This window comes from Arachis ipaensis, chromosome B7 (genome assembly GCF_059453495.1).
Source record: "Arachis ipaensis isolate K30076 ecotype BB chromosome B7, ASM5945349v1, whole genome shotgun sequence".
NCBI classification, from domain to species: domain Eukaryota; kingdom Viridiplantae; phylum Streptophyta; class Magnoliopsida; order Fabales; family Fabaceae; genus Arachis; species Arachis ipaensis.
Window position 1 is genome coordinate 59,292 of NC_142442.1, and position 22,890 is coordinate 82,181.

At 38.1% G+C, this 22,890-nt stretch overlaps 1 protein-coding gene and 1 pseudogene across 1 annotated transcript; one reads left to right on the top strand and one right to left on the bottom strand.

Annotated features, from left to right (window-relative positions):
* Window positions 1-1,406: 1,406 nt before the first annotated feature.
* LOC148550102 (uncharacterized) lies at window positions 1,407-2,923 on the top strand (annotated as a pseudogene).
* Window positions 2,924-13,656: 10,733 nt separating this feature from the next.
* On the bottom strand, window positions 13,657-22,652 carry LOC107608874 (ISWI chromatin-remodeling complex ATPase CHR11-like). Its single transcript, XM_088493657.1, has 25 exons — window positions 22,316-22,652; window positions 21,771-21,893; window positions 21,593-21,696; window positions 20,951-21,054; window positions 20,444-20,541; window positions 20,105-20,284; window positions 19,799-20,020; window positions 18,868-19,002; window positions 18,484-18,766; window positions 18,319-18,392; window positions 17,935-18,155; window positions 17,758-17,845; window positions 17,584-17,677; window positions 17,315-17,503; window positions 16,747-16,778; window positions 16,531-16,607; window positions 16,334-16,423; window positions 16,168-16,237; window positions 16,039-16,093; window positions 15,883-15,941; window positions 15,628-15,793; window positions 15,312-15,490; window positions 14,224-14,439; window positions 14,031-14,129; window positions 13,657-13,941 (listed from the first exon to the last, which is right to left on the bottom strand). The coding sequence occupies exons 1-25, from the start codon at window positions 22,547-22,549 to the stop codon at window positions 13,924-13,926; spliced, it is 3,210 nt and encodes a 1,069-aa protein (XP_088349783.1). The 5' UTR covers window positions 22,550-22,652; the 3' UTR covers window positions 13,657-13,923.
* Between the last annotated feature and the right edge of the window lie 238 nt (window positions 22,653-22,890).

Sequence of the window (22,890 nt, forward strand, 5' to 3'; positions counted from 1 at the left end):
TTGGGCTGCAAATTAAACAAACTGAAAAAGGTATTTTCATTCATCAAGAAAAGTATGCCAAGGAATTAGTTAAGAAATTTGGTATGGAAAATGCCAAACCCATGGGAACTCCCATGCATCCTAGTTCTAAATTAGATAAGGGAGAAACTGAGAAAGATGTTGATGAGACTAGGTATAGAGGAATGATTGGTTCTCTTATGTACTTAACTTCCTCTAGACCCGATATTGTGCAAAGTGTTGGATTGTGTTCTAGGTTCCAATCCAAACCAAAAGAGTCACATCTTTCTGCAGTTAAGAGGATCATTAGATATGTTCATGACACATCTAATTTTGGTCTATGGTATCCTAAGATTGATGATTTTCTGCAGTTGGTTATTGTGATGCAGATTTTGCTGGTGATAGAGTTGATAGAAGGAGCACTTCTGGTTTATGTTGCTTCCTTTGGAAGTCCTTAAATGTATGGTCAAGTAAGAAGCAACCAACAGTGGCCCTTTCCACTACAGAGGCTGAGTATATAGCTGCTTCTTCTTGTTGTTCTCAGCTTTTATGGTTAAAAACACAGCTTGCTGATTACAAATTAAATGCTGAAAATATTCCTTTGATGTGTGATAATATGAGTGCCATTAATATTTCTAAAAATCCAGTTTTGCACTCTAGGACTAAGCATATTGAAGTGAAATTTCACTCAATAAGAGAACATGTCCAAAAGGGAGATATTAGTATTCAATTTGTTAAACCAGAGGAGCAATTAGCAGATATTTTCACAAAACCATTAGCTGAGGATAGATTCTGCATGCTTAGGACTTGTCTGGGAATTTTAAGTTATGATTCTTTATTTTGAAAAATGATGATGTATTTGCTGGAGCTTTTTGTCTCATAAACACGCATGAGACAATTCTGGGCAGGTGATGAACGTTTCCCTCAAGTCAGTGTGTTCTGGGCTTGTTTCAAGTGAAACTCAATCTGGGCCAACTTCAAAATTCAAATCAAGAGTGGTCCAAATGTGTTTCATTAAATCCATATCACCTCAAGGCCCAAATATGAATGTTACAATTCTTTGCTAAAAATTTTTTTGGTCGGCCTGTGTGTTTAATTTTGTTCAAGGGTTCTTTTAATATTTTTGTCCAAAAAGATTTTCAGTTTGATTTATTTTTAATTTTAAGGATTTCGAAAATTTAAAATTAAAAATTTCCTTGTTTTTAAAATCAAATCAAATCTTTCTTTTATGAGGTCATGTCTTTTCAAGTCTTTTCAAATGGTGATGCAGTTGCATGGTTTTAGAAATCCACTTTTGGGTACGGTTACCAACACTCTCTCTCTTCCCTCCATAACTTCTTCTCACACTCTTCGGTTTCTTCCCACTCACTTTACTGCTTCTCTTCCCTCAAAAGACTGAAACTAACTAAATGAGGAAGAAAACCATTGCTAAAAGGCCTCCTCATGAAAAAGTTTACAAACTTCCCTCAAAACCTTCCACTCGCTCCCAAGACCGGACCTTTACTCCATCTCCTTCTCCTCTTACCTCTCCTCCTCGCTCTGTTCCCATGGCGCAAACCAAAACCACTCCAAGGTACCCTGCTCCTGCCAAGCCGACTCCACCACCTAAGACGACGCCCTCCAAACCAAGCTCTTCGAAACCTGGATCATCCAAGGGGAAGCGTCCTGCTGTTGAAGAACCTGTTCCTGAGACAGCAAAACCTAAGTCAAGGTCTGTCCCTGTTCGATCACAAAGAGGTAACCCTCATCGCCCTCTCAAATCTGTTAGAGAACCAGACATTGATCCTTTTGCTCACAAATCACACTACATGACATCTCACTCAGACTTTAACCCCCATCATTTCAAATCTGCCATGAACCACGATTTTTATGAGGGAGTTATTCAGTATCGTACTCTATGTCCATCTTTTCTTGCTGATTTACCTGATTTGAAAAAGAAAGGTTTTCCTTTTGTTGAAAATTTAAAATTTTTAGACTGGAATCACCTTTTCAAAATCAAAAAACCTGTATATCCTCAGTTAGTCAAAGAATTTTATGCAAACATGACTTACCATGAAGGAAGTGTGTATTCTTATGTTAAGGGCAGAGACATTATCTTGAATAATGAAACTATCAGTGATTCCTTGCAGTACACTGATGTTGGGCCGTGTGCTTATACCTCTGTGAAATGGGATGAAGGTGTTGGTATCTCTTACCATGATGCTCTGGCTCACATTTGTGAACATGTTTCCTTAATTGATGGCATCACACCCACTCACAAAGCCCTAGGATATGAACGTGCTCAGTTGTACCGAATTGTTAATCACATCTTGATTCCTCAAAGTGGTTCATATCAAAGGGTCTCTTACACGGACACACTTGTTTTGTATGTCCTAATCACTAAACAGAAATCTCTTTTGCCTATTTGATGGCTAGATACATGTTTGATTCTGTTAGAAGTGTGAAAGATAAAGCACTACCTTATGGCATGTTTTTAACTTGCATATTTGAGAATTTTGGTGTTGATCTGTCAAATGAGGATTATGAAAACAGACATTCACACCTAAAAGGGGGTGGTTCAGTGAAACAGCAAAAAGGACCAATTAGATCTGAGAGAGTGGTTCTAGATGATGATGATGAAGAGTTCATTCCAGATGACTCTCCTCCTCCTTCCACCGAGGGTACTTCCATCTCCACTGGGAAGAAATCTGCTCTGCTGAATGTGGTCAAGGATGTCGCTCAAGAGTTTGTTTTCCAATCAAATCACATGATTGCCATGAGCAAGGAACAAAGGAAGCTAGCTAGCAAGCATGAGAACTTTCTGAGAAAATCAAGGGACAGGGTGGTTGTGCTCATGACCTTCATTGATAACCTTCACAATGATGAAGACATTACCACTGATGTTGAAGAGGAAGCTGCTTCGGAGGGGAATGGTTCTGATGCCTAGGATTTATCTCATAAAAACTGTTGCTGCTGCTCATTTTTTGTCTCATAAACTCTGTTTTATTTTGCTACTGTTTACCCTACTTTTGATGTCCTGGATAACTGTAATAACTTTGAATACTAATGCACTTATGGTAGTTTAGTTAATATTGGACTGTGCACTAACCTTTCTTGTAGGGTTTATAGTGATGTTCTTGTTGTTCATGCTTATTGTCCACCCTTGATGACAAAAAGGGGAGTAAAAGCAATAGGGATGATGTTTTTACTAGCATTTATTGTGGGATTTTTTTTCTATTTGCTGCATTAATACTTGATTTCACCTGATGATGATATTAGCTTAATGTTGGGCTGATTATATAGTGTTGTTTGTTTGATATTCCTTAGACAAGATAATTGTGTATAGCTCTCTATTGTGTTATCTTTAAGTACAATGTAAAACAGGAATAAAGAAGAAAGCATAATTCCAGGGGGAGCTAATCTTGAAAAATAAAGGGGGAGCAACACTAGAGCAAGAAACATCAAAGGGAAGTTTTCTAACCTTACTAAAAATTTAAATTCCTTTGATCGTTGCTTGATTATGTTTGTCATCAAGGGGGAGATTGTTGAGTTAAGAAATTAATTAATAAAATTGATGATGACAAACATTTGATTAGTGGGCTAATCACCCAATTAGTTTTTATTATTTTTGATAAGTGATGCAGGCTAAAAACAAGTGTTACAGCAGCCCAACATCAAATATGCTAATGGGCTGAATGGTAAGTGAAAATAAAGACAAGCCCAAGTCATTCATCCCAAGCAAAATTCTTCAAAGAAGCAAGGCAAGACACCAACGGGTTGCTTAATGGAAAACCAATCCAAGCCCGTATCCATCCCACAAAGCTTCTCTTGTAAGATTGAAGTCTTCTTTCTTTGAAAAGTGCAACATTCATCTCTCTCTGACCAAGTCAAATCAGCCTCAGAAAAGTAAGAAAGAGAAAGAGAGAAAGAGCTTCTTCACCAAGATAGTCACCAAAGAAGCAAGAAAGAGAAACTAAGCTTGAAAGGCAGAAGTCATCTCAACAAATCCAAACCAAATCAAGCTTAGGTTATAGGTAAATCTTTTCCTCATACATGCAACTCGGTTTCATCTCTTCTTCCCAACTCTCTGCTATATCCGAAAATGGCATTCAAGGAAAAGTTGTTCTCTGCCCTATTTTGCTTCACATCTACGGTCACAAGTGATACTTGGGGACCAAGTAGTTTCTCAATGGCTAAGATCAAGTTGACCATGAGAAGATTTCTATGGTTACTGCTTTGTGGCTTTTGGTCAAGATGAAGGAGTCAGAAGCAAAGTTTCTACTCTAAGGTTTAATGTGAAAAAGGAAATCTGTGGGTTGGTGAAGCTCAAGGCTCAAGGTGTTGACCTTGGAAGAAGAACCCAGCAACATACAAGGAGATAAATGAAGCTTGCTGTTCATTCATAAGGTAAAGAGAGAAAACCAGAGTGTGAGCATAGTGCTCTGCAAAGAAGTTCCACTACTTGGATAATGCTCTCTTTCAAAGAAGCATTTGGCCAATACTGAAGAACTCAAGCTGAGGTTTGCGAATTTGGTTTTACACATAGCAAAGAGGCTGCTGATGAAGTCAATCTCCTTCATGTTTTACAGATTGTAATTTACTTTTCAATGTTTATCTTTCTGTAATTTCTTGAGAGAAAAGGCATATTGAGAGAACTCAAGTAAAAGCCATGAGTGGAAAAAGGCTGAGTGATACACTTGAGAGAAAAGCCTAGAGTTATTTTCAGATTTCTTTAGGTATGTTTATGTCTTGTATCTTGTACCTGTGAGGTATCCCTTTCTTAGTTGGGTTAGCACTAAGAGGAATAGTTAGGTATTAGCATAGCCAATGTCAAGTTAGGTTAGAACTTGAGTGTGAAAGGATTGGGTCAATCCTGTGAAATTGGTGTATGTAATACTGTTAACTATAGTGAAATTCTTCCATAGTTGTGGAGGAGACTGGACGTAGGTTGCATAGCACAAAGCAACCGAACCAGGATACATGCTGGTGTTAGCTTTTCTCTTCTCTGCTGTGTTCTATTTTTTGATATTCATGAGACAAAAATAAATTGTCTCATAAATTTCCGCTGCTGAGTTCAAACAGAACCTGAATTGAAAGTTTGTTTTTTAAAAGGGTAATAACAGCTACTTAAAAGGAAAGCATAGATTCAACCCCCCTTCTCTAAGCCTACCACAACCTTCAGATACTCTAGTAGACTCCAGCTCCGGGTATCAGTACTTGTCGCTTATGGATGCATACTCGGGATACAACCAAATCCCGATATATAAGCCGGATCAAGAAAAAACATCATTCATCACCCCTAGGGCAAACTATTGCTATGTTGTCATGCCCTTTGGGCTGAAGAACGCTAGAGCCACATATCAAAGGCTGATGAATAAGGTGTTTGCGCCTCACCTTGGGGGATTAATGGAAGTCTATGTAGATGACATGCTAGTAAAAACCAAGGATGAGGCTGACCTCCTAGCTGACCTTTCGCAAGTTTTTAGCACCATAAGGATGCACGGGATGAGGCTAAATCCCGCAAAATGCACCTTTGCGGTGGAAGCAGGAAAGTTTTTAGGATTCATGCTTACACAAAGGGGAATCAAAGCTAATCCCAACAAGTGTAAAGCATTCCTAAAAATGAAAAGCCCGACTTGCTTAAAAGAGGTCCAGCAGCTGAACGGCCGACTCGCCGCCCTCTCCAGGTTCTTAGCGGGATCAGCATTAAGATCCCTACCACTCTTCTCTCTACTAAGAAAAGGATGCCAGTTCGAATGGACACCTGAGTGCGAAGAAGCATTCCATGAGTTTAAAAGGTTTTTAAGCCAACCTCCTATCCTGAACCGACCTAAAGTCAGGGAGGAACTCGTCCTGTATTTGTCCGTAGCAGACAAATCTGTGGCATCAGCTCTAATACGGGAAGACGAGGTCGGGCAGCATCCTATATACTTCACCAGCAAAGTTCTATAAGGCCCTGAATTAAGGTATCAAAAACTCGAGAAGTTTGCATATGCCTTAATAGTAGCCTCTCGGAGGTTACGACCTTACTTTTAAACCCACACAATAAGAGTTCAAACGAACCAGCCCATGAAGCAAATCCTCCAGAAGACGGATATTGCGGGTAGAATGGTTCAATCAGCAATAGAGCTATCCGAGTTCAACTTGAAGTACGAAACTTGGACGGCAATAAAAGCCCAGTGCCTCACCGACTTTGTAGCAGAATATGCAGGAGACCAAGAGGAAGAATCCACTACACGGGAGTTATATGTAGATGGATCCTCAAACAAAATAGGAAGCGGTGTAGGCATAATACTGGTCAACAAAGGGGGAACGCAGATAGAAGTCTTCCTCAAATTTGAATTCCCAGCTTCTAACAATCAGGCAGAATATGAAGCCTTGATTGCAGGATTAAAGCTGGCAGAAGAAGTCGGTGCAACCAAGGTAGTCGTGTTCAGCGACTCTCAAGTGATAACCTCCCAAATAAATGGAGAGTATCAGGCTAAAGACCCCAACATGAAGAGGTACTTGGACGAAACCTTGGAGTATCTTAGGCGCTTTGCAGAAACCGAGGTCAAGCATATAACTTGGGATCTCAATAGCCGAGCAAATGCACTCTCCAAGCTAGCAAGTACCAAACCAGGGGGAATAATAGGAGCCTAATCCAAAAAACTCTCCAAGAACCCTCTGTAGCAAAAACAGAGGCCAAGCAAGACGTCCTTGAGGTCTCCGGATTAGGCCTCGGATGGATGAATCCTTTAATCGAATACTTAAAATTCGACATCCTGCCCAAAGAGGAAAAAAAGCCAAGAAAATTCGGAGAGAAGCACAAAACTACACTTTGGTGAAAAATATCCTCTACAAAAGAGGGATATCAACACCATTATTGAAGTGCGTCCTGACCTCAAGGACGACAGGAGTCTTAGAAGAGGTCCACAATGGTATCTGCGGAAATCATCTCGGAGCAAGGTCCCTAGCTAGGAAAGTCATCCGGGCCGGGTTCTACTGGCTCGAGTTTGTAAAGAAGTGTCAGCCATGCCAAATAAATGCGAACTTCCACGTCGCTCCCCCCGAGGAGCTCATAAGTATAACTTCTCCATGGCCTTTTGCAAAATGGGGATTGGACCTATTGGGACCCTTTCCCCAAGTACCTGGACAAGTGAAATACTTAATAGTGGGAGTAGACTACTTCACAAAGTGGATCGAAGCAGAACCATTGGCCACCATCACCGCCCAGAGAAGTCGGAAGTTTCTCTACAAAAATATTATCACAAGGTATGGAGTACCTCACTCCATCACCACTGATAATGACACTCAGTTTACCGACTCAACCTTCAGAAACCTAGTAGCCAGCATGAAGATCAAGCATCAGTTCACCTCGGTAGAACATTCACAAGCAAATGGGCAAGTCGAGGCAGCTAACAAAGTCATACTGGCAGGGTTGAAGAAAAGGTTGCAAGATGCAAAGGGAGCCTGGGCTGAAGAACTCCCACATGTACTTTGGGCTTATCGGACTACACCTCAGTCTGCCACAGGAGAAACACCCTTCCGACTTGCTTATGGTGTAGAAGCTATGATACCAGTTGAAATCAGCGAGCAAAGTCCAAGGGTGAGCTTCTACGATGAGGTTGAAAATATACAGGGGCACAAAGAAGAACTCGAGTTACTCCCTGAAGTCCGAGAACAAGCCCAGATAAGAGAAGCAGTGTTGAAACAAAGGACGACAAACAGATATAATAAAAAGGTCATTCGAAGAAGTTTCACCCCAGACGACTTGGTTTTGATTAGAAACGATATTGGAGTCAACAAATCTGGGGATGGAAAGCTTGCTGCCAATTGGAAAGGACCATACAAAATTAGTGAGGTCTTAGGAAAAGGCTACTATAAGGTGAGCGACTTAAACGGCGCCGAGCTACCTAGGTCATGGCATGCTTGTAATATGAAAAGGTACTATAATTAAAAGCGAACTCCGCTCCCTGATGTACTCTTTTTCCAACTTCACGATTTTTTCCCAAAGAAAGGGTTTTCCTGAAGGGAGATTTTTAACGAGGCATCAAAGTGGGGACTAAGGGGGAACAAATTGTCAAAACCCTTAGTAGCAAAAAGTACCTTCGCAAATAAATTTTTCCCATATCTCTTTATAAGTTCCTTTTTACGTTATTCTCACTTTTTCTACGAAACGCGCCGACTTAAGCTTGACAAAATGTAAAAATCCCATGAACCAACCTAGATGGTCGTCAGGATAAAACAACGAGGTACAAGTCGGTGTAAAGAGGTTATAAAAGTAGATCATGAAAGAACTCGGAAAGTATTCGACTTATAAGTCGTAAAAACCGAGAAGAAATGAAATGCATCGCAAAAATAACCTAAGTTATGGAAACTCAATAGAAGAAAATTGAGTACGAGGAATACCAAAAAGAGATAAGAAAATCCATCAAAAAACCAAAGGCAGAGGCTGTCCCAAGTCTTTGAGAAAATTCAAAATAACTTAGACAAAGGACAGCCAGCCAAGACAAAAGGTTTTTCAAAAAAAAAGGATAAAAAAAAGGTTTTTTCAAAACCTAAAGTATGCACGCAACAAAGATATCCTAAACCCTTATCTAAAAAAGGGTATTTTTAAATATTTTTGTTTACGGCCGCAAAAGGCCAAGAAATGTTAAGTACCAACCACCACCACAAAAAAACAAAACATAAAATTGTTTAAAAAATAAGGGGCCCACAGGCCAGGCCCCATATAGCCACAATCAGTTAAGAAGGAGGAAGATCACCACTGCCAGGAGAAGGGGCATCACCACCAGGACCAGGGAGAGAAGTCAGATCAGCACCAGGGGAGGACGGAGCAGGCTGATCGGGACCCTGAGAGGGAACCCCCAAAGAACTCGGAACATCCTCTGGTCGGGGAGGAGATTCTATTATTCTCTGCCCCCGAGTCTTCAGGTCGGAGTCCGTCTCAGGTCGGGGAGGGTAAACAATGGCCCCATCAACCATGATCTTGTTGGGGTCCAGTTGGGAAAGATCCAGGTCGGGAGCAATAACTCCAACCTGTTCCTTGAAGATCCGCCACGCCTCCTCGGAACCTTCAGCTACAGAGTCCTCCAGCTCCTGAAAATCCTCCCAACATCCCGCCAACTCCTTCTTCAAATCCAAGTTCTCCCCAAAGAGCCTAATATAGTCTGCTCCGCCTTCTCCTTCAGGCCCTCCGCCATGGCGCACTGGCCCATCAACCTCTTCTCCCTCTCCTGGAGACGATCTTTCTCCTCCTTCAACTCAGCGACCTCCTTCTTAAGCCTTTTCTCTTCCTCTTGATACAAAAAAATTCTCCCCTCCAGCTCCTTAACCTTTTGGGAAGAACCCAAAGAGCTGAGGGGAGTCTTTTCAAAAATATCAAGCAATTTGGTACATACCCCAGCCGCCCGGATGCTCCCCTGAACTAGAATATTAAGATGGTTTCGAACGGAAGCATCATCCATACTTATGCGAGTATGAGGATAGACATGATTCTGAATGAATTGAGACCCATTAAATTTAGCCTCACCATCCAAAGAAGAGCCAGACTCTGAAGTCTTGCGCTTCTTCTTTCCTGGTTCAGGGGAAGATCAGGGCGGAGGAGAAGGAAGAGAAGAAGCAGAAGAGGATATCACAATAGGTCGGGAGGGGGTCTCCAAGTTGTGAGGAGGAGGAGGGGGGGAGGAGGAGGAGGAAGAGTGCCAACAGCCCTGGCAGCACTCACCCTGGCGCGAGATCTCGTCTTGGCATCATGGACTCTTCGATAGGAGGAGCTGGAATTCTTCTTCACCATTTCTACAAAAACCATAAAGTAATCAGTCTACAAGTTGGAAATGACAGCTCGAAAACAAATCAAGTCGGATGTAGTAAAATCAAGTCGGGAAACAATCGAAAAGCAACAATAAAGCTACCTAATTAAGTCTGTACAAAGATCGGAGACCCCTGGAGGAACTTTTTTGTATCAAGATAAGGGGCTCTTCCCCAAACTTCTCGGAAGAACCCCACTATAGCCTCCTCTACCTCGTCCAGATCATCTAGGCTATATTTTTCCACAGGAGAGGCCTCTAACCAGTACAGGAAAAAATGGAGAGAAAAATTTTGGTCCAGAAAAAAGGGGTAGTGACCCTCTACGGCTTGAACTTTAAAAAAAAAGTTTTTGAAGTCATGGAAGAATTCATCAAAAAGGGTAAAGACTCTTCGACCTTGAATGACTCGGAAAGACACCTACTGTTGTTTATTATTTTGCCTACTGAAGGACTTGATCATATGAAAAAGAAAGAAAAAAATCTTCAAAGAAGTCGGAAAATCTAATTCACGGCTAACAAGTTGGTAAATTTTCATGAAACCCCAAGAATTGGGGTGAAGCTGGGTGGGACCAATGCGACAATGCGACAACACGGATATCTCAAAACCAGAAAATGGGAGAAGAACCCCCAAACGGGTAAACAGACAGTCATACATAAAAAAAAAAAGAGGGTCAGTTTCAGCAGCCTTCCCAAAGCAAACCCGGTCTTCGAGACCCGGGATAACCAATTCATACTTAGGTTCATCCTCATCGAGAACACAAAGTTTATGATGAGTACGAAGATCAGTGATGTAATCGGTGTCTACGAGGGGTTCCTCTCCAAGGACTCTAACATCCACCCACAGTGAAAGAGACTCTAAAGAAGACATCTTTTTCTAAAAGGGTGACAAATCCTACAAAGAGAAAAGGAAAAAGGATAAAAAATAGGGTCTCTAAAGGACCTAAAGTAAGTTTCTCAGACAAACAGAGTCACTAGGCCTACAGTGAACGCTCCTCTAAACGAAAAATATTCAAGTAAAAGCATTTGTAAAAGAGGAGAAGGAAAAAGGAACTGACCTTTCAAAGAAGGTAGAGGCGACGAACAGTCAAAGCACTCGAAGAAGGAATGAGTTTTTTCTTTCGAACAGAGGGTGCAAGTAAGAAAATTTTCAGAAACGAAACAAGGAAAGAGAGGGAAAGTATTTATAAACACGTTAGGGGCATAACAGTAAAACGACGTAACCATTTAAGAGAGGTGCCATTACCAATGTAACTGCTCCCCACGTGTAAATGCTAAAACCTCTGAAGAGACGCGAAGTTTGATTAGACGCGACGGTTGAGAAAATTTGACTCACGTCGGTTCCTGAAAAATCACGTCGGTTCCTCACCAAGTCGGCTACGATCCCGAGCTATATACTCGAGCCCAACTCACAAAAGAGCTTGGACTCAAGTAGGGGTACTGTTCATACCCTAGCCCAACACTAAGGCCCTGGACCAAATAAGATAAAAAGGCCCAATCCATAGATTGGCCTCCCCACGCAACCGACCTCTTCACAAGAGGTCGGACTCGACACAGGCTCCACCATAAGGAAGTCGGGAACGAGGGTTAGCCGGCAGATAACACTTATTCAAATAAGTAACTGCCCCTAAAATCTCTCAACCCACTTCTAGGAGTCATATCTCAACTTCCCTAAGATAAAGGGACAGTTATCCTCCTTAAAAGGTGGAACTACTCCAATGGTGGTTATGGGTTCACCACTATAAATACACTGACACCCTTCAGGTATCTCTAAATTTCCATACTCTCCAAAACTTGCTTAGACCCTTGCTGACTTAGGCATCGGAGTGTCTTTGCAGGTATCACCCCCCATTCTCTCTCACACAAAAGTCGGACGGAGGCTCCCAGACGCGAACCTGGTCAGAGGGTCCCCTCCTTCAAGCGATTGGGCCAACCTAACAAGCCCAGCCCAATAATCTCCAGTTACCCATTGTAACAAACCTAAAAATATATAAAGGGACTAACATTTTGCACATGTATAATTGTAATCGATTATTCTTTTATTTTACAAATAAATAATAAACCATAAATTAAAGGGAATAATAAAAAAAATACTCCATCTGTAAATTACCTGAAGCCACTTATGTAAAATAAAATAATTTTTTTAAATTATTAATTTTTTCTATTGTTTTAAAAATTGTTTTCATTAAATATTTTCTATTTCTACATCTTGCCTTCAATACATTGTAGTTACAAGTTTGGAATCCGATCCATGTTGGTCGTGGATTGATTTTAAAGTTTTTAGTTTTTAGTTTTTCTAATTCTTGTAATTTTAATTTTTAGTTTTCATCTTGTGTTAAATATTTTTTATTTCTAATTTTTGTTGTTGGAAGCAAACATATTAGATCATTGGCTAGTAAGGCCCATTTGTCTAAAACGGGACAATGATGAAAATATTACTTTTATTACAGCACATTAAATAATTTGGGACTAATCAAATGCTCTTTTTTAAATCATAAAAAATTAGACAATGAAACAGTTACCTGTGTCAGAAGTATCAGGTGCATCATTTTCCTCATCTTGACCGGTGTAGACTATAACTCACCTATATTAAATAGTTAAAAGTTAACTATGAACGTTATATAATATATATGTGTGTGTAATTGTCACGCTGACACATTTCAGCCGCAAATTACTTGTTTTGGATCAGAATTCGGAGATAATCTGGGTATTAAATTTGCTATTTATTTATGGAATTTAGATCTTTTAAATTTAAATTTTATTTTAGAAAGTAAAATATAAATTTTTTACTATTTATTTTATAGATAAGATTAAAAAAAATGAGATAGAAATTATTTAAGGGTGAAATATTACTTTATTCTCTCAAGTAAAAATTCAAAATTTTAAGGATCCAAATTCTTATTTCTGGGTGGTCTTATGAGTCACATTGGTTAGTTTTGGAAAACTTGGAAAAAAAGCATTCCAATTACTTAGATTTACTATTGAACAACCTCCATCAGTCCAACACAACGTCACAAAAAAAATTTAGACTCAAATTCAACATTCATAATAAGCAATATTTTCCTTCTATGATATTATTTATTTCTTTTTGCTCATGTTTTTCTTATTTCTTTTTACTCGTGCTTTTCTTTTGTTAGAATAAGATTCTTTTTCTAAATTTAATAGTAGTCATATAAATTTAGCTACTTACACATCTTTTGTAATCATTGATCAATAATAAAAATACAATACATATTTTTATTCATTCATACTATTCTCTGCCTTTTTCTTATTATTTACTAAATCATCTAAGTAACCGATAAACTCTAATTGATTTCGGGTATGTTTGACAAATGTGTTATATAAATTTTTTAACTTATTATTATTTTTTTTGTATGAAATATTTTTTTGTTTTATATTATGATTCTATTAATCCTATTAGAATAAAAAATACTGAGAGTACTAAAAAGTATTAAAATTTATTTAAATATCTAAAATAAAATTATAAGATAACTTAAAATAATTATTTGAATTTGTCTTTTTTGTAAATTTTCATTTAAGAGTAATTTTAAATAATGTAATCTAAACAATATTTAATTTACTATAATTCATTTTGAATGAAAATTACTAAACATAAACCACGTTAATACCAACTTACTTTAAATCAAAATTAATTTTACAAACTTAATTTTATACAAACTGGGGCATGCCTCCATCAGGCGATCCGGTATCTATGACCCATGCCAATCATGGAACATCATTATTTGTGTTCGTTCAAGTTACAGTATTTCCCCGTAACAATTAGATAATCGGCATGTCTGTATATCATATGAACTTGTATCGATATTTGATATAATAATACAAAATCTCAATTTGACGTCAAAACCTCTAAGAAGTTCGGTGAACAATCAGGTTTTCAGAATATTAGGCCTAATGCATTCATATTTAAAGATATCGTATGGTTAAATATTACACATTCACGGAACTATCAGTTAGAATCTGAAAGATTTGTTCAGTGATATAAAAACTTAGAATATCCGTGGTGTCTGCACAATCTTCTATAACTATCCCTCGCAACTGATATTTAGGGCCTACATTAGTCACCAGAGACGGTTAGTGCCCGTGCAAGGGTTTTAGTGCCCAACCACTAAATTACCCTATGCAATCCACAGTATGTCATTTATTTTCTCCTTTTTCCCTGTCAACATTAGAATGATCTCCTTCAGTAAAACTTCAGCAAGCAGCTTTAATAAACAGTATAAATAGTTATGGCAAGGGTGTCCTTACCACACTTCCATAATCATCCATGGTTAATTGCTTGCGCTTCTTCAAAGAAGATGGAGATTCTGTCTGTCTTGCCAGGGTCCGCTTTGATGGGGTCATGGTCTGAGAAAATTTGTTGAACTTAGTATGAGAACAATCATATGTAAATATGAGAAACCCTAAGGTATTTAGAGTTAACTTGTGGAGGGAATGCCACCTTTGCAAGTTTCTTCTCTTTGCGCGCTTGTCTCTCCCTCTCGTCATATTCTTGGTTTTCCTTTTCTACCAGGCGAATGAGTGTGTCACACCTCCTTGCAAGTTCTTGTGTTGTGCGAGACTTAACAAACCAGTCAAAACGAAACAAGGGTGATGTTCGAAATGCTGCCTTCAACTCATCCCAGTTCCCATAGCCCAGTTTGTGAACCATGCATATCTGCAAGTTTTATAATGAAGTAAAAACGAATTCTACAAAAGGGAAGTGTACATATTATTGGTTATGAGCGTATATTTTTGGGGTTTTGGAATGAGGGACAAGGAATGTAAATCGCAAAAAAGTAAAGGAAACTCAAATGGTAAAAGGTCTTAGCAAGGGTTGATGGTTAAGGATTTCTATCCTTATCACTAACCACAACATGATAATTGTAAGGATCAATCTCATTCAGTCATCCTCTAAAAATTGAAGGAAAGTCAAATGAGTTTCATCAATCCCAATCCATAAGTCCTAGCCATTCACTAATTGAATTAGTGAAAGCTAGAGTCAATGGACACCAATCATCAATCACTTGGACATTAGTAACTCAAGGTCACCCAAGTTACCATCCCAAGCCAAGAGTATAAAATTCTACTCTAAAATCCAACCAAACATTTTATCAAACACTTAGAAAGCATAAAAAGAAAGCTTGGTAAATTAGCAAGAAGTAGTAAATCTACAACTACCCAAAGCAAGGAAAATAATAATAACAAAGCAATTAAACAATAAGAACATCAAACATAAATTGCATTAATAGAAATCAAAGGAAACAAGAGTGCATGAACATAAATAAAGGCAACAAATAAAAGGAATAACAACTATAGATAAAAGAGACAAGATGCTAGAACAAGAAATAGTAAAGGAAACTAAATCAAAACAACAATTAAAACCTAGATCTAAGAGAATTTAACCTAAATCTAACCTAATTCTAGAGAGACGAGAGAGCTTCTCTCTCTAGAAATCTATCCTAAAACATGATGAAAAAGAAAAACTTCTGGAGCTTAAAATGAAAAGTGAAATTATTATTAACATAAAAAAACAAGAACAATACCAACCATGAACCTATCACATTCTTCATTGTATAACTTCCCTTTGTTTTGCCCATACTGTATCTTTAACTCTAGCCATGGATTCTTGTATCGGTCCAACTTCTTCCCAATAGCTTTCATGATTTCATCTTTCCGTGAAATTCTAGCCTCCCCCCTCTCAATGTTTTTAATAATTCTATCATAATCTGTAGAATGATTCAAAATGTGCAAATTAGGAAGAACATATGTTAATCAGAAGCAAATTTCAAAGTACAAGTATAAACCAACACAGAAATGGCAGAAAAAAAAACGAATGTTTAATTGTCACAATGCTGTAACGTACCATTTAATTCCTTGTATCTTTCTTTGAAGACCTTTGCATATCTTTCAACTTCCTCCTCAGTTTTCCCTTCCATCTCGGAAGCAATACCTTTGATATCATTTCGGCCATACTTTTCGCAAGCCCGGATGAAAGTATTAAAATCCCTCCGGCTCCATGAAGAAAATCCCTGTATTAACCAAATAACAAAAATAAGACAATGCTCAAGTGAAAACCAAGTTAAAAACAAAACAACTGAATAGAAAAGAAAATGATCACCTCCTCTAGAAGGCGCTCCTTTTCTTCCAATTCTTCAGCAGTCAATGGATCTCCCACATCTGAACACCAAAAAACTCATGAAAATTAAAAACATTTAGGTAGAGAGGTATAAGATTCAATATATTTATATATAATTTGTTGACGGTAATCATGTACCTTCTGGTTCATCAACATCTATTGAATCCTTTATCTGATTCTTTTGATGCGTTTGCTGAAAAATTTATGAAGAAACAGTCATTTCCGCAACATAAATAAGCATAATGATCTCATTTCCTCAACACCCACCATTAGGTAGCGCACTTCCTTTTCATACAACTCACTAAGCCTTTGTGTGTTAAAAAACTGGAAGTCGTGCCTGCAGGCATAAAAGAGAAGGGTGGGGGGGGGGGGGATCAGTTATTAAGAAAGAGCACTATATAAAAAGAAGTAACCAGCTTGTCTAGAAGCTTACAACTGAGGCATCCTAGGAATTCGTGGCTCCTTTGGTTTAGCAGGACCTCCTTGTCGTAATGTTTGCTTGAAGTATTCAGACTCCGAGTAACTACAAGTCCCCAAAGGAAATAAAATAAAGGAGATCAGCATACACTATAACATCCAAAAAAACACTGAATAAATCTGGACGTATAAATTGTAACAGGCTGTCCTTACTTGCGCTTCCGCTCTCTTTTTGGTGGTTCAATCCAATTGTCACTCACAATTTTTTTGAAATCAACTTTGTTCTCATCCTTTATTTTGAGGGGGAAAAAGAAATAAAGATATGTTGAAATTAGTAGAATAGATTGGGGGGGCAGGGGAAGGAAGGTTGAGTAATAAAACAGAAAAGACAAGAATAATTTTTCATGTAAATATAAATGGCATCTTTACCTTATCATCATCAAAATCATATAACTCAGCAGCTACAAAAAGATCCGAGTATTAGTACTCCAAACTCAAATGATGTCAAAAAGGCAATATCAAATCCCTCAACAGAACCCAAAGATGCCCTTGTATCATGTTAGAATAACAAAAAGGCTTCAGTAATAAACAAAAGAAAACTACAGTTGCCATGCTAGCCTCATGGAAGTGATGTCATTTTTGTTTTGGAGATGAATCAAGCCAAAAGCCGCATCATTTGATAGAGCTGGGGTTATGTATCGTCTCCCTCCCATGGTCAAATGACGTCATTTCTGACTTTATTCACCAGAAACAAAAACAGTGTCACTTCCCAGAGTCTAGCATGGCCTCTTCAATCCAGATCAGCATTTCGTCAATGGAGTTGCGACAAATATACATTGAGTGACTAATTTTATACACGATGTCACAGTTGACGGACTTAATTGAGTCACAAATAAATTTGAGGGAGCAAATAGTCTTATTTTAACTTTTAAACAAAAGAAAAACATCAAGCCATTGTTGTTTTCGGAGCAATAACTTATATCAATACATTACGTACTGTCATCCATCTTGAATTTGATTGCATCTTCAGTAAATTTCTTCATCTTGGCATCAAGTTCAGCAGTTGCTTCCTCTCCTTTAGCAATGATTCTATCAATGTCCTCATCTGTAATAGTGCTATCTTTGGAACTGAAAACCATTTCTGCTCCAAATCTAACCATTTGAAGCAACTCATCTTTATTTACCGCTGCACATACAAACCAGCAGAATCATGTCAGACAATACTCATTGCAGAGAGAAACAAAACAATCATTATAAAATCCTTACTCTTTTGCTCAGCCAACCGTCCTTGCTGAATCACTAGAGCATCAAGTGCAAGCTTTTTGTAAGCCCTTTCAATGACCTTCTCCTCAATTGTATACTGCGCAATATTATAAGCAGTAAGCCAACAATAACAAATGAATAACTAACCAAACAAAACATAACAAGAAGTTTGCAAACCTCTGTGCAAAACCGAAAAACTTGGACTTCTTTCTTTTGACCTATCCTATGAGCACGATCCTGGGCTTGCAAGTCAACTTGTGGGTTCCTGATGTTTAACCATCAGCCATCAGTAAACAATGATTATGGTATAGAAGCAAATCAGGTGGCTTCTTGCACAATTTGTGAAGTTCTCACCAGTCACTATCATATAGGATGACAACATCAGCAGTAGCAAGGTTAATTCCAAGACCTCCAGCTCGAGTTGATAACAAGAAGACAAATTTCTCACTTCCAGGTTTGTTGAAAGCGTCAATGGAAGCATCCCGCTCATCTCCACCGGTATTGCCATCTATGCGACAATAGTGATACCCACGAAACATTAAATAATCTTCAAGTATGTCTAGCAGCCTAGTCATCTGAGGGAAAAAAAAAATCCAACCACAAACACACACACATACACATTTTAGTGATAATAATCATGGTTTAAAGGAAAATAGGTCAAAAGAATATTCAAAAGGGAGACATAAATGAGAACAAAACAGGCTGCAAAATACATAGCATTCACAGATAGAACCTAACCTGTGAAAATATAAGGACCCTAGAATCACGCTCCTTCAATTTAGGAAGTAACTTATCCAAGAGAACCATTTTACCTGGAAAATTTTTGAAACATGAGCTAATCTTATCATATTGGTCAACAAGCGAAGAACATCTGAAGTATCTCTCAACCTAAACAGAAATTACCAGCATTAGTAATGAGATGATCCCCTGTTGTATATGGAGGACCGGGTTCAGCACCCTGGAAAAGATATGGATGATTGCAACATTTTCGTAGCTGCATAGCTATATTCAGGAGGCGCTTCCGTTCTCCACCAGCATTGACAACCTCAAGATCCTTCTGCAGAAGCGCTCTATAGTACTGTTTCTGCATTTGTGACATACCTACTTTAAGAATGGTTTCCTTTTTAGGCGGCAACCCTTTCTCAACATCGGACTTCAACCTACGAAGAAGAAATGGCCGGAGGACCTTAAAATGCAAGAGGGGGGGGTGAAAAATGTCAACTCTATACCGGGTTATATATACAGAGATACGAATCTCAACAATCAAAAGAAGGTTACACAATTTACCTTGTGTAATTGCTGGACAACCTCTTGTTGGTCATTCTCACCAGAGATTTGAAACCACTCATCAAAGGTTTCAGCAGAACTAAAAATTTCGGGAAGAAGAAAGTTGAGCAGAGACCAGAGTTCATGAAGATTGTTCTGCACCAATAAAAGAGATAACATACAGCAATAAGTACTTCAGACGAATAAGATGCATATGAACTGATAATATTTATTAAAAGAGATTAAAAAATAAATGGTTTGAACACAAATATGATCTAGGATAGGGCACTATGTTGGCATTTAATCCATGTAGCTAACCCACCTAGTGGGGCAAGGCTAGTTATGTTTGTTTTATAAATATGATTATACAGATACATGATAATTTAAAATAAACCAAACAAACACATTCCAAAAATTACAACTCAAGAAAAATAATGAAACTTTAAAGCATACTACTGTTAAATTATTTCCACTCCTAGCGATTAAAACCACTTTGATTATTCAAAGAACTATTCAGCAGAAACACACAATGATTATCGCAGAATGCCTTCACATATGGTGAAAACATAACAATTGTTCCCCAGAACAATGGCTTGTTGATTTTTAGAACAGATTTTCCTTAATAGATGAAGTAAAAGTTAATATTGGAATGATGCACTACAAGTCATAAAAGATTATTGGAAATGACATATCTAGAATTTCACCACCAATACAAACAGTTTCTGTGTTTGATAATTTACCAATCATAGAGTAGAAGATATCATTCTGATTTGATTTGGCATGACACCATTTTCATGCATATATTCATCAAGAAATTAAATAAAATACAACAGATAAAAGAGGGGGTTGGATGGGGAAAAAAAAAAGAAAAAGAACAATAAAAAAAAAAAATTCCTTTGAAGCACTACACAACATCGTGGTTTGTGGATAACATTAACTCATTAAGTCATACCTGAAGCGGTGTGCCGGTAATAAGGAGGCGATAATTTGTGTTGTAGAGTCTCATTGTTTTGGAAAGCAAGGAATTTTCATTCTTAATTCGATGGGCTTCATCGATAATGATGTAGCGCCAACTAAATCGACGCAATGTAGACTTCTCCTTGATTGCCATTTCAAAACTTGTAACACAGACATCGAACTTCCCGGCTACCAGTAATTCCTCCCTTATATATCTCTGCAGAAATTTAAAATTATTAATGTCGAAGACAAGCATCAAGATTAACCCCAAAAAAATTCAATCCGGCAAAGATGTTCTTACCCTCTCTTCAGGGTTGCCAAGGAACTTTACTGCACGTAGAATAGGACAAAAGCGCCGAATCTCATTCATCCAATTTCCAAGAGTAGATTTGGGAGCAACCACCATATGAGGGCCTTTGATTCCTCTGAACTCATGTAAATAACCCAACAAAGATATAGTTTGCAATGTTTTACCAAGCCCCTGCGAATCAGATTCATTGTCATTCATCATGACTAAATAAATCAACTTATCAATGACTCAACCTTACTCCACTAATACTGTAACACATCCAAAAGCATGTTCGCTGTGCAGAATCAAATGACAATATATGCAAGCCAAGGCCAAATCTGTTCCACTTACCATTTCATCAGCCAGAATTCCATTTATTCCATTCTCATACAATCTTATAAGCCAGTTTAGCCCAGCAAGTTGGTAGTCCCTCAATTTCCCTTGGATGCCTGTTATAATGAACAAACAAGGATTTCACACTCAAAAATATTAGGCACAAATAGAACATTCACACACTAGATGCACAAACGCACAAGACTAGTCAATTGAAGATCAAACCGGTAGACTTCTGATGACTAGCTTTGATGACATACATTACAACAAAACAACTAGAGAAAAGTGTGTAGAGGAAAGTTCAATAATATATAACTCTAGCACATGTGAAACCCCAAAGGACAAACCATGAAGCAAAAATGTACCAAGGATGGAGGTCTTCTACCACCAGACTTCAAATCAGCATAGAATGTTCTCCATGTGTAAAAAGAAATGGCAGGGTAAAATGGTATATCTATGAATGTGAGACACTAAAAATATAGCCCTGAAAAATATCTAATCAACGCATATACACAGGACATTTACATGATGGTTGTGTCACAAGACGAGTGTTTGATAAACCATCTTCCTCTTCTTTTAGGTATTCTTCATCTTCCTCCTCTTCTGTCACTTTTGATGCATGGCGGCCCCTAAAATAGACATCATTGAATGCAAGGTGAGTTCTTTTATACAACACAGTTAATATTAGGTCAGTCAACAAATTTGTGCTTGTATTTGATTTCAAATATAAAAAATAAAAAAAATAAAAAAAAAAACTAGAGGACAATAAATGCAATTGAGAGACAAAAACAAAAAGGGAGGGTTGGGGGGGGGGGGGGTCTTTTCATATTTTTCCTACCTGCTAGGTAACTTCATAACTTTGAGGATGACATAAAATGAATTTAAAAGGGAAACTTTCCAAGAGAAATTAGCAATAATGTTAAATCAAAATGTCAAATGCTTCAACTTGTTAGGTAATAAAAAAACACTTTAAGCATGTAGATATTCCATTTATATATCAGTTTGTTGTTTCCTGAAGGTATATCGGGAGCAGAAAGTGCTGATATATAGTTTGTAAAAAAAGCTAATCAACTTATGAGGCACAGTATGCGAACACATAGTTTGTACAAAAAGCTAATCAACAAGTCAATTGCCAAATCACAGTATACATCAAGATAAAGAATGTACCTTCCTCTTGCCTTCTGAGATGAAGATTGATCACCTTTTGCAAAATGTGCAAACAGCTCAGTCTGCTGTAAGAGATACTTCAGTCTTCCTTTTCCTCTATTGTTCTGTTAGAACTATCTAGTTATCAATAACATGAACAGATTACAATAAAGAAGTAAATCAGCACATCTACACCCACCATGTCGGCATCTATGGCTGCATTTTGTGCATCCAATATCTCCTGAATCTTCTGCTTCTTCATTTTCTGCATCTCTTTCAATCTAGCTTTCTCCCGCTTGCCAGGATCAACAGCATCTTCACCCTATTACCAGAAGACACAAAGTTAGACTTCCAGCTAGATTTTATCCGCTTAGCATAGAAGTAGCAGCATATATGCAAATATGTTAAAATGGAGACATACTGAAAACTAGAACACATTATTCATTGGCAAAACCTTAATTCAACTACCTAATCACGACACTAAGCTTAAACAGTAAAATACTCGACAGTAACAATAAAAAATGCAGTAATTCATAGCACGTCGATCCTCACTATCTCTCAGCACATTTTCCACCGATTTCAACTCAAGTCAACGGAATTCAACTTCAAGCTCCACAAAGAACGCCACAATCACATTATCCAAACATGCATCACGCAAATTAATAGCAAAACACAAACCCTAGAACAAAAAAAAAAAGAGAATTAAATAGTAGAAGCAACAAAATAAGCAGCAACAACTCTCACCTGCTCATCCTCGTCAGCATCTCCGGCGGCAGCAGGATCTTCGTCGTCATCGTGCGAATTATCATTTCCGGCTTCGTCATCGTCGTCGTCGGAGCTAGCTTGACGAGCCACCGCCTCAAGCTCCTCCTCGTCCTCTTCATTGATCTGCTGGTTGACCTGCTCCTCCTCCTCGGAGCTCGAACCGCTAGAGATAGCTTCGTCGGAAGATACTTGCGGCTTCGAAGGCCTCGCCATGGAACAAGAACTCTTCTGAAATCAAGTTTCAAAATTGGTGCGTGAGAAAGAGAGATGACGTTAGTGATTTTTGTGTTTGGTTTTGTTGAAGTGGCTTTTAAATTTTTGAGTGAATAATTTAGTATCATAAAAATAAGGGAAAAAGACAAATAGATCCTGACAATTTAGTATCAAACTTTTGACAAATACATCTCTAATAAAATTTAAATACAAAAAAGTCTCTGACTTTAACAAACAGATGACAATTTAGTCTTTCCGTCTATTTGTCTCTCATACACCAAACGGAACTGGCTGACATGGCTAAAACGGTGTCCAAGTGTCCGTTACGGTGCCACGTTGGA

Excerpts from the sequence above, each read along its gene's own strand:
- LOC107608874 (XM_088493657.1), bottom strand. The coding sequence starts at position 22,549 with ATGGCGAGGCCTTCGAAGCCGCAAGTATCTTCCGACGAAGCTATCTCT. Across the intron at positions 21,894-22,315 it reads ATGCTGACGAGGATGAGCAG|GGTGAAGATGCTGTTGATCC; the intron begins GTGAGAGTTGTT and ends TTCTGGTAATAG. Across the intron at positions 20,021-20,104 it reads TTGGCAACCCTGAAGAGAGG|AGATATATAAGGGAGGAATT; the intron begins GTAAGAACATCT and ends AAATTTCTGCAG.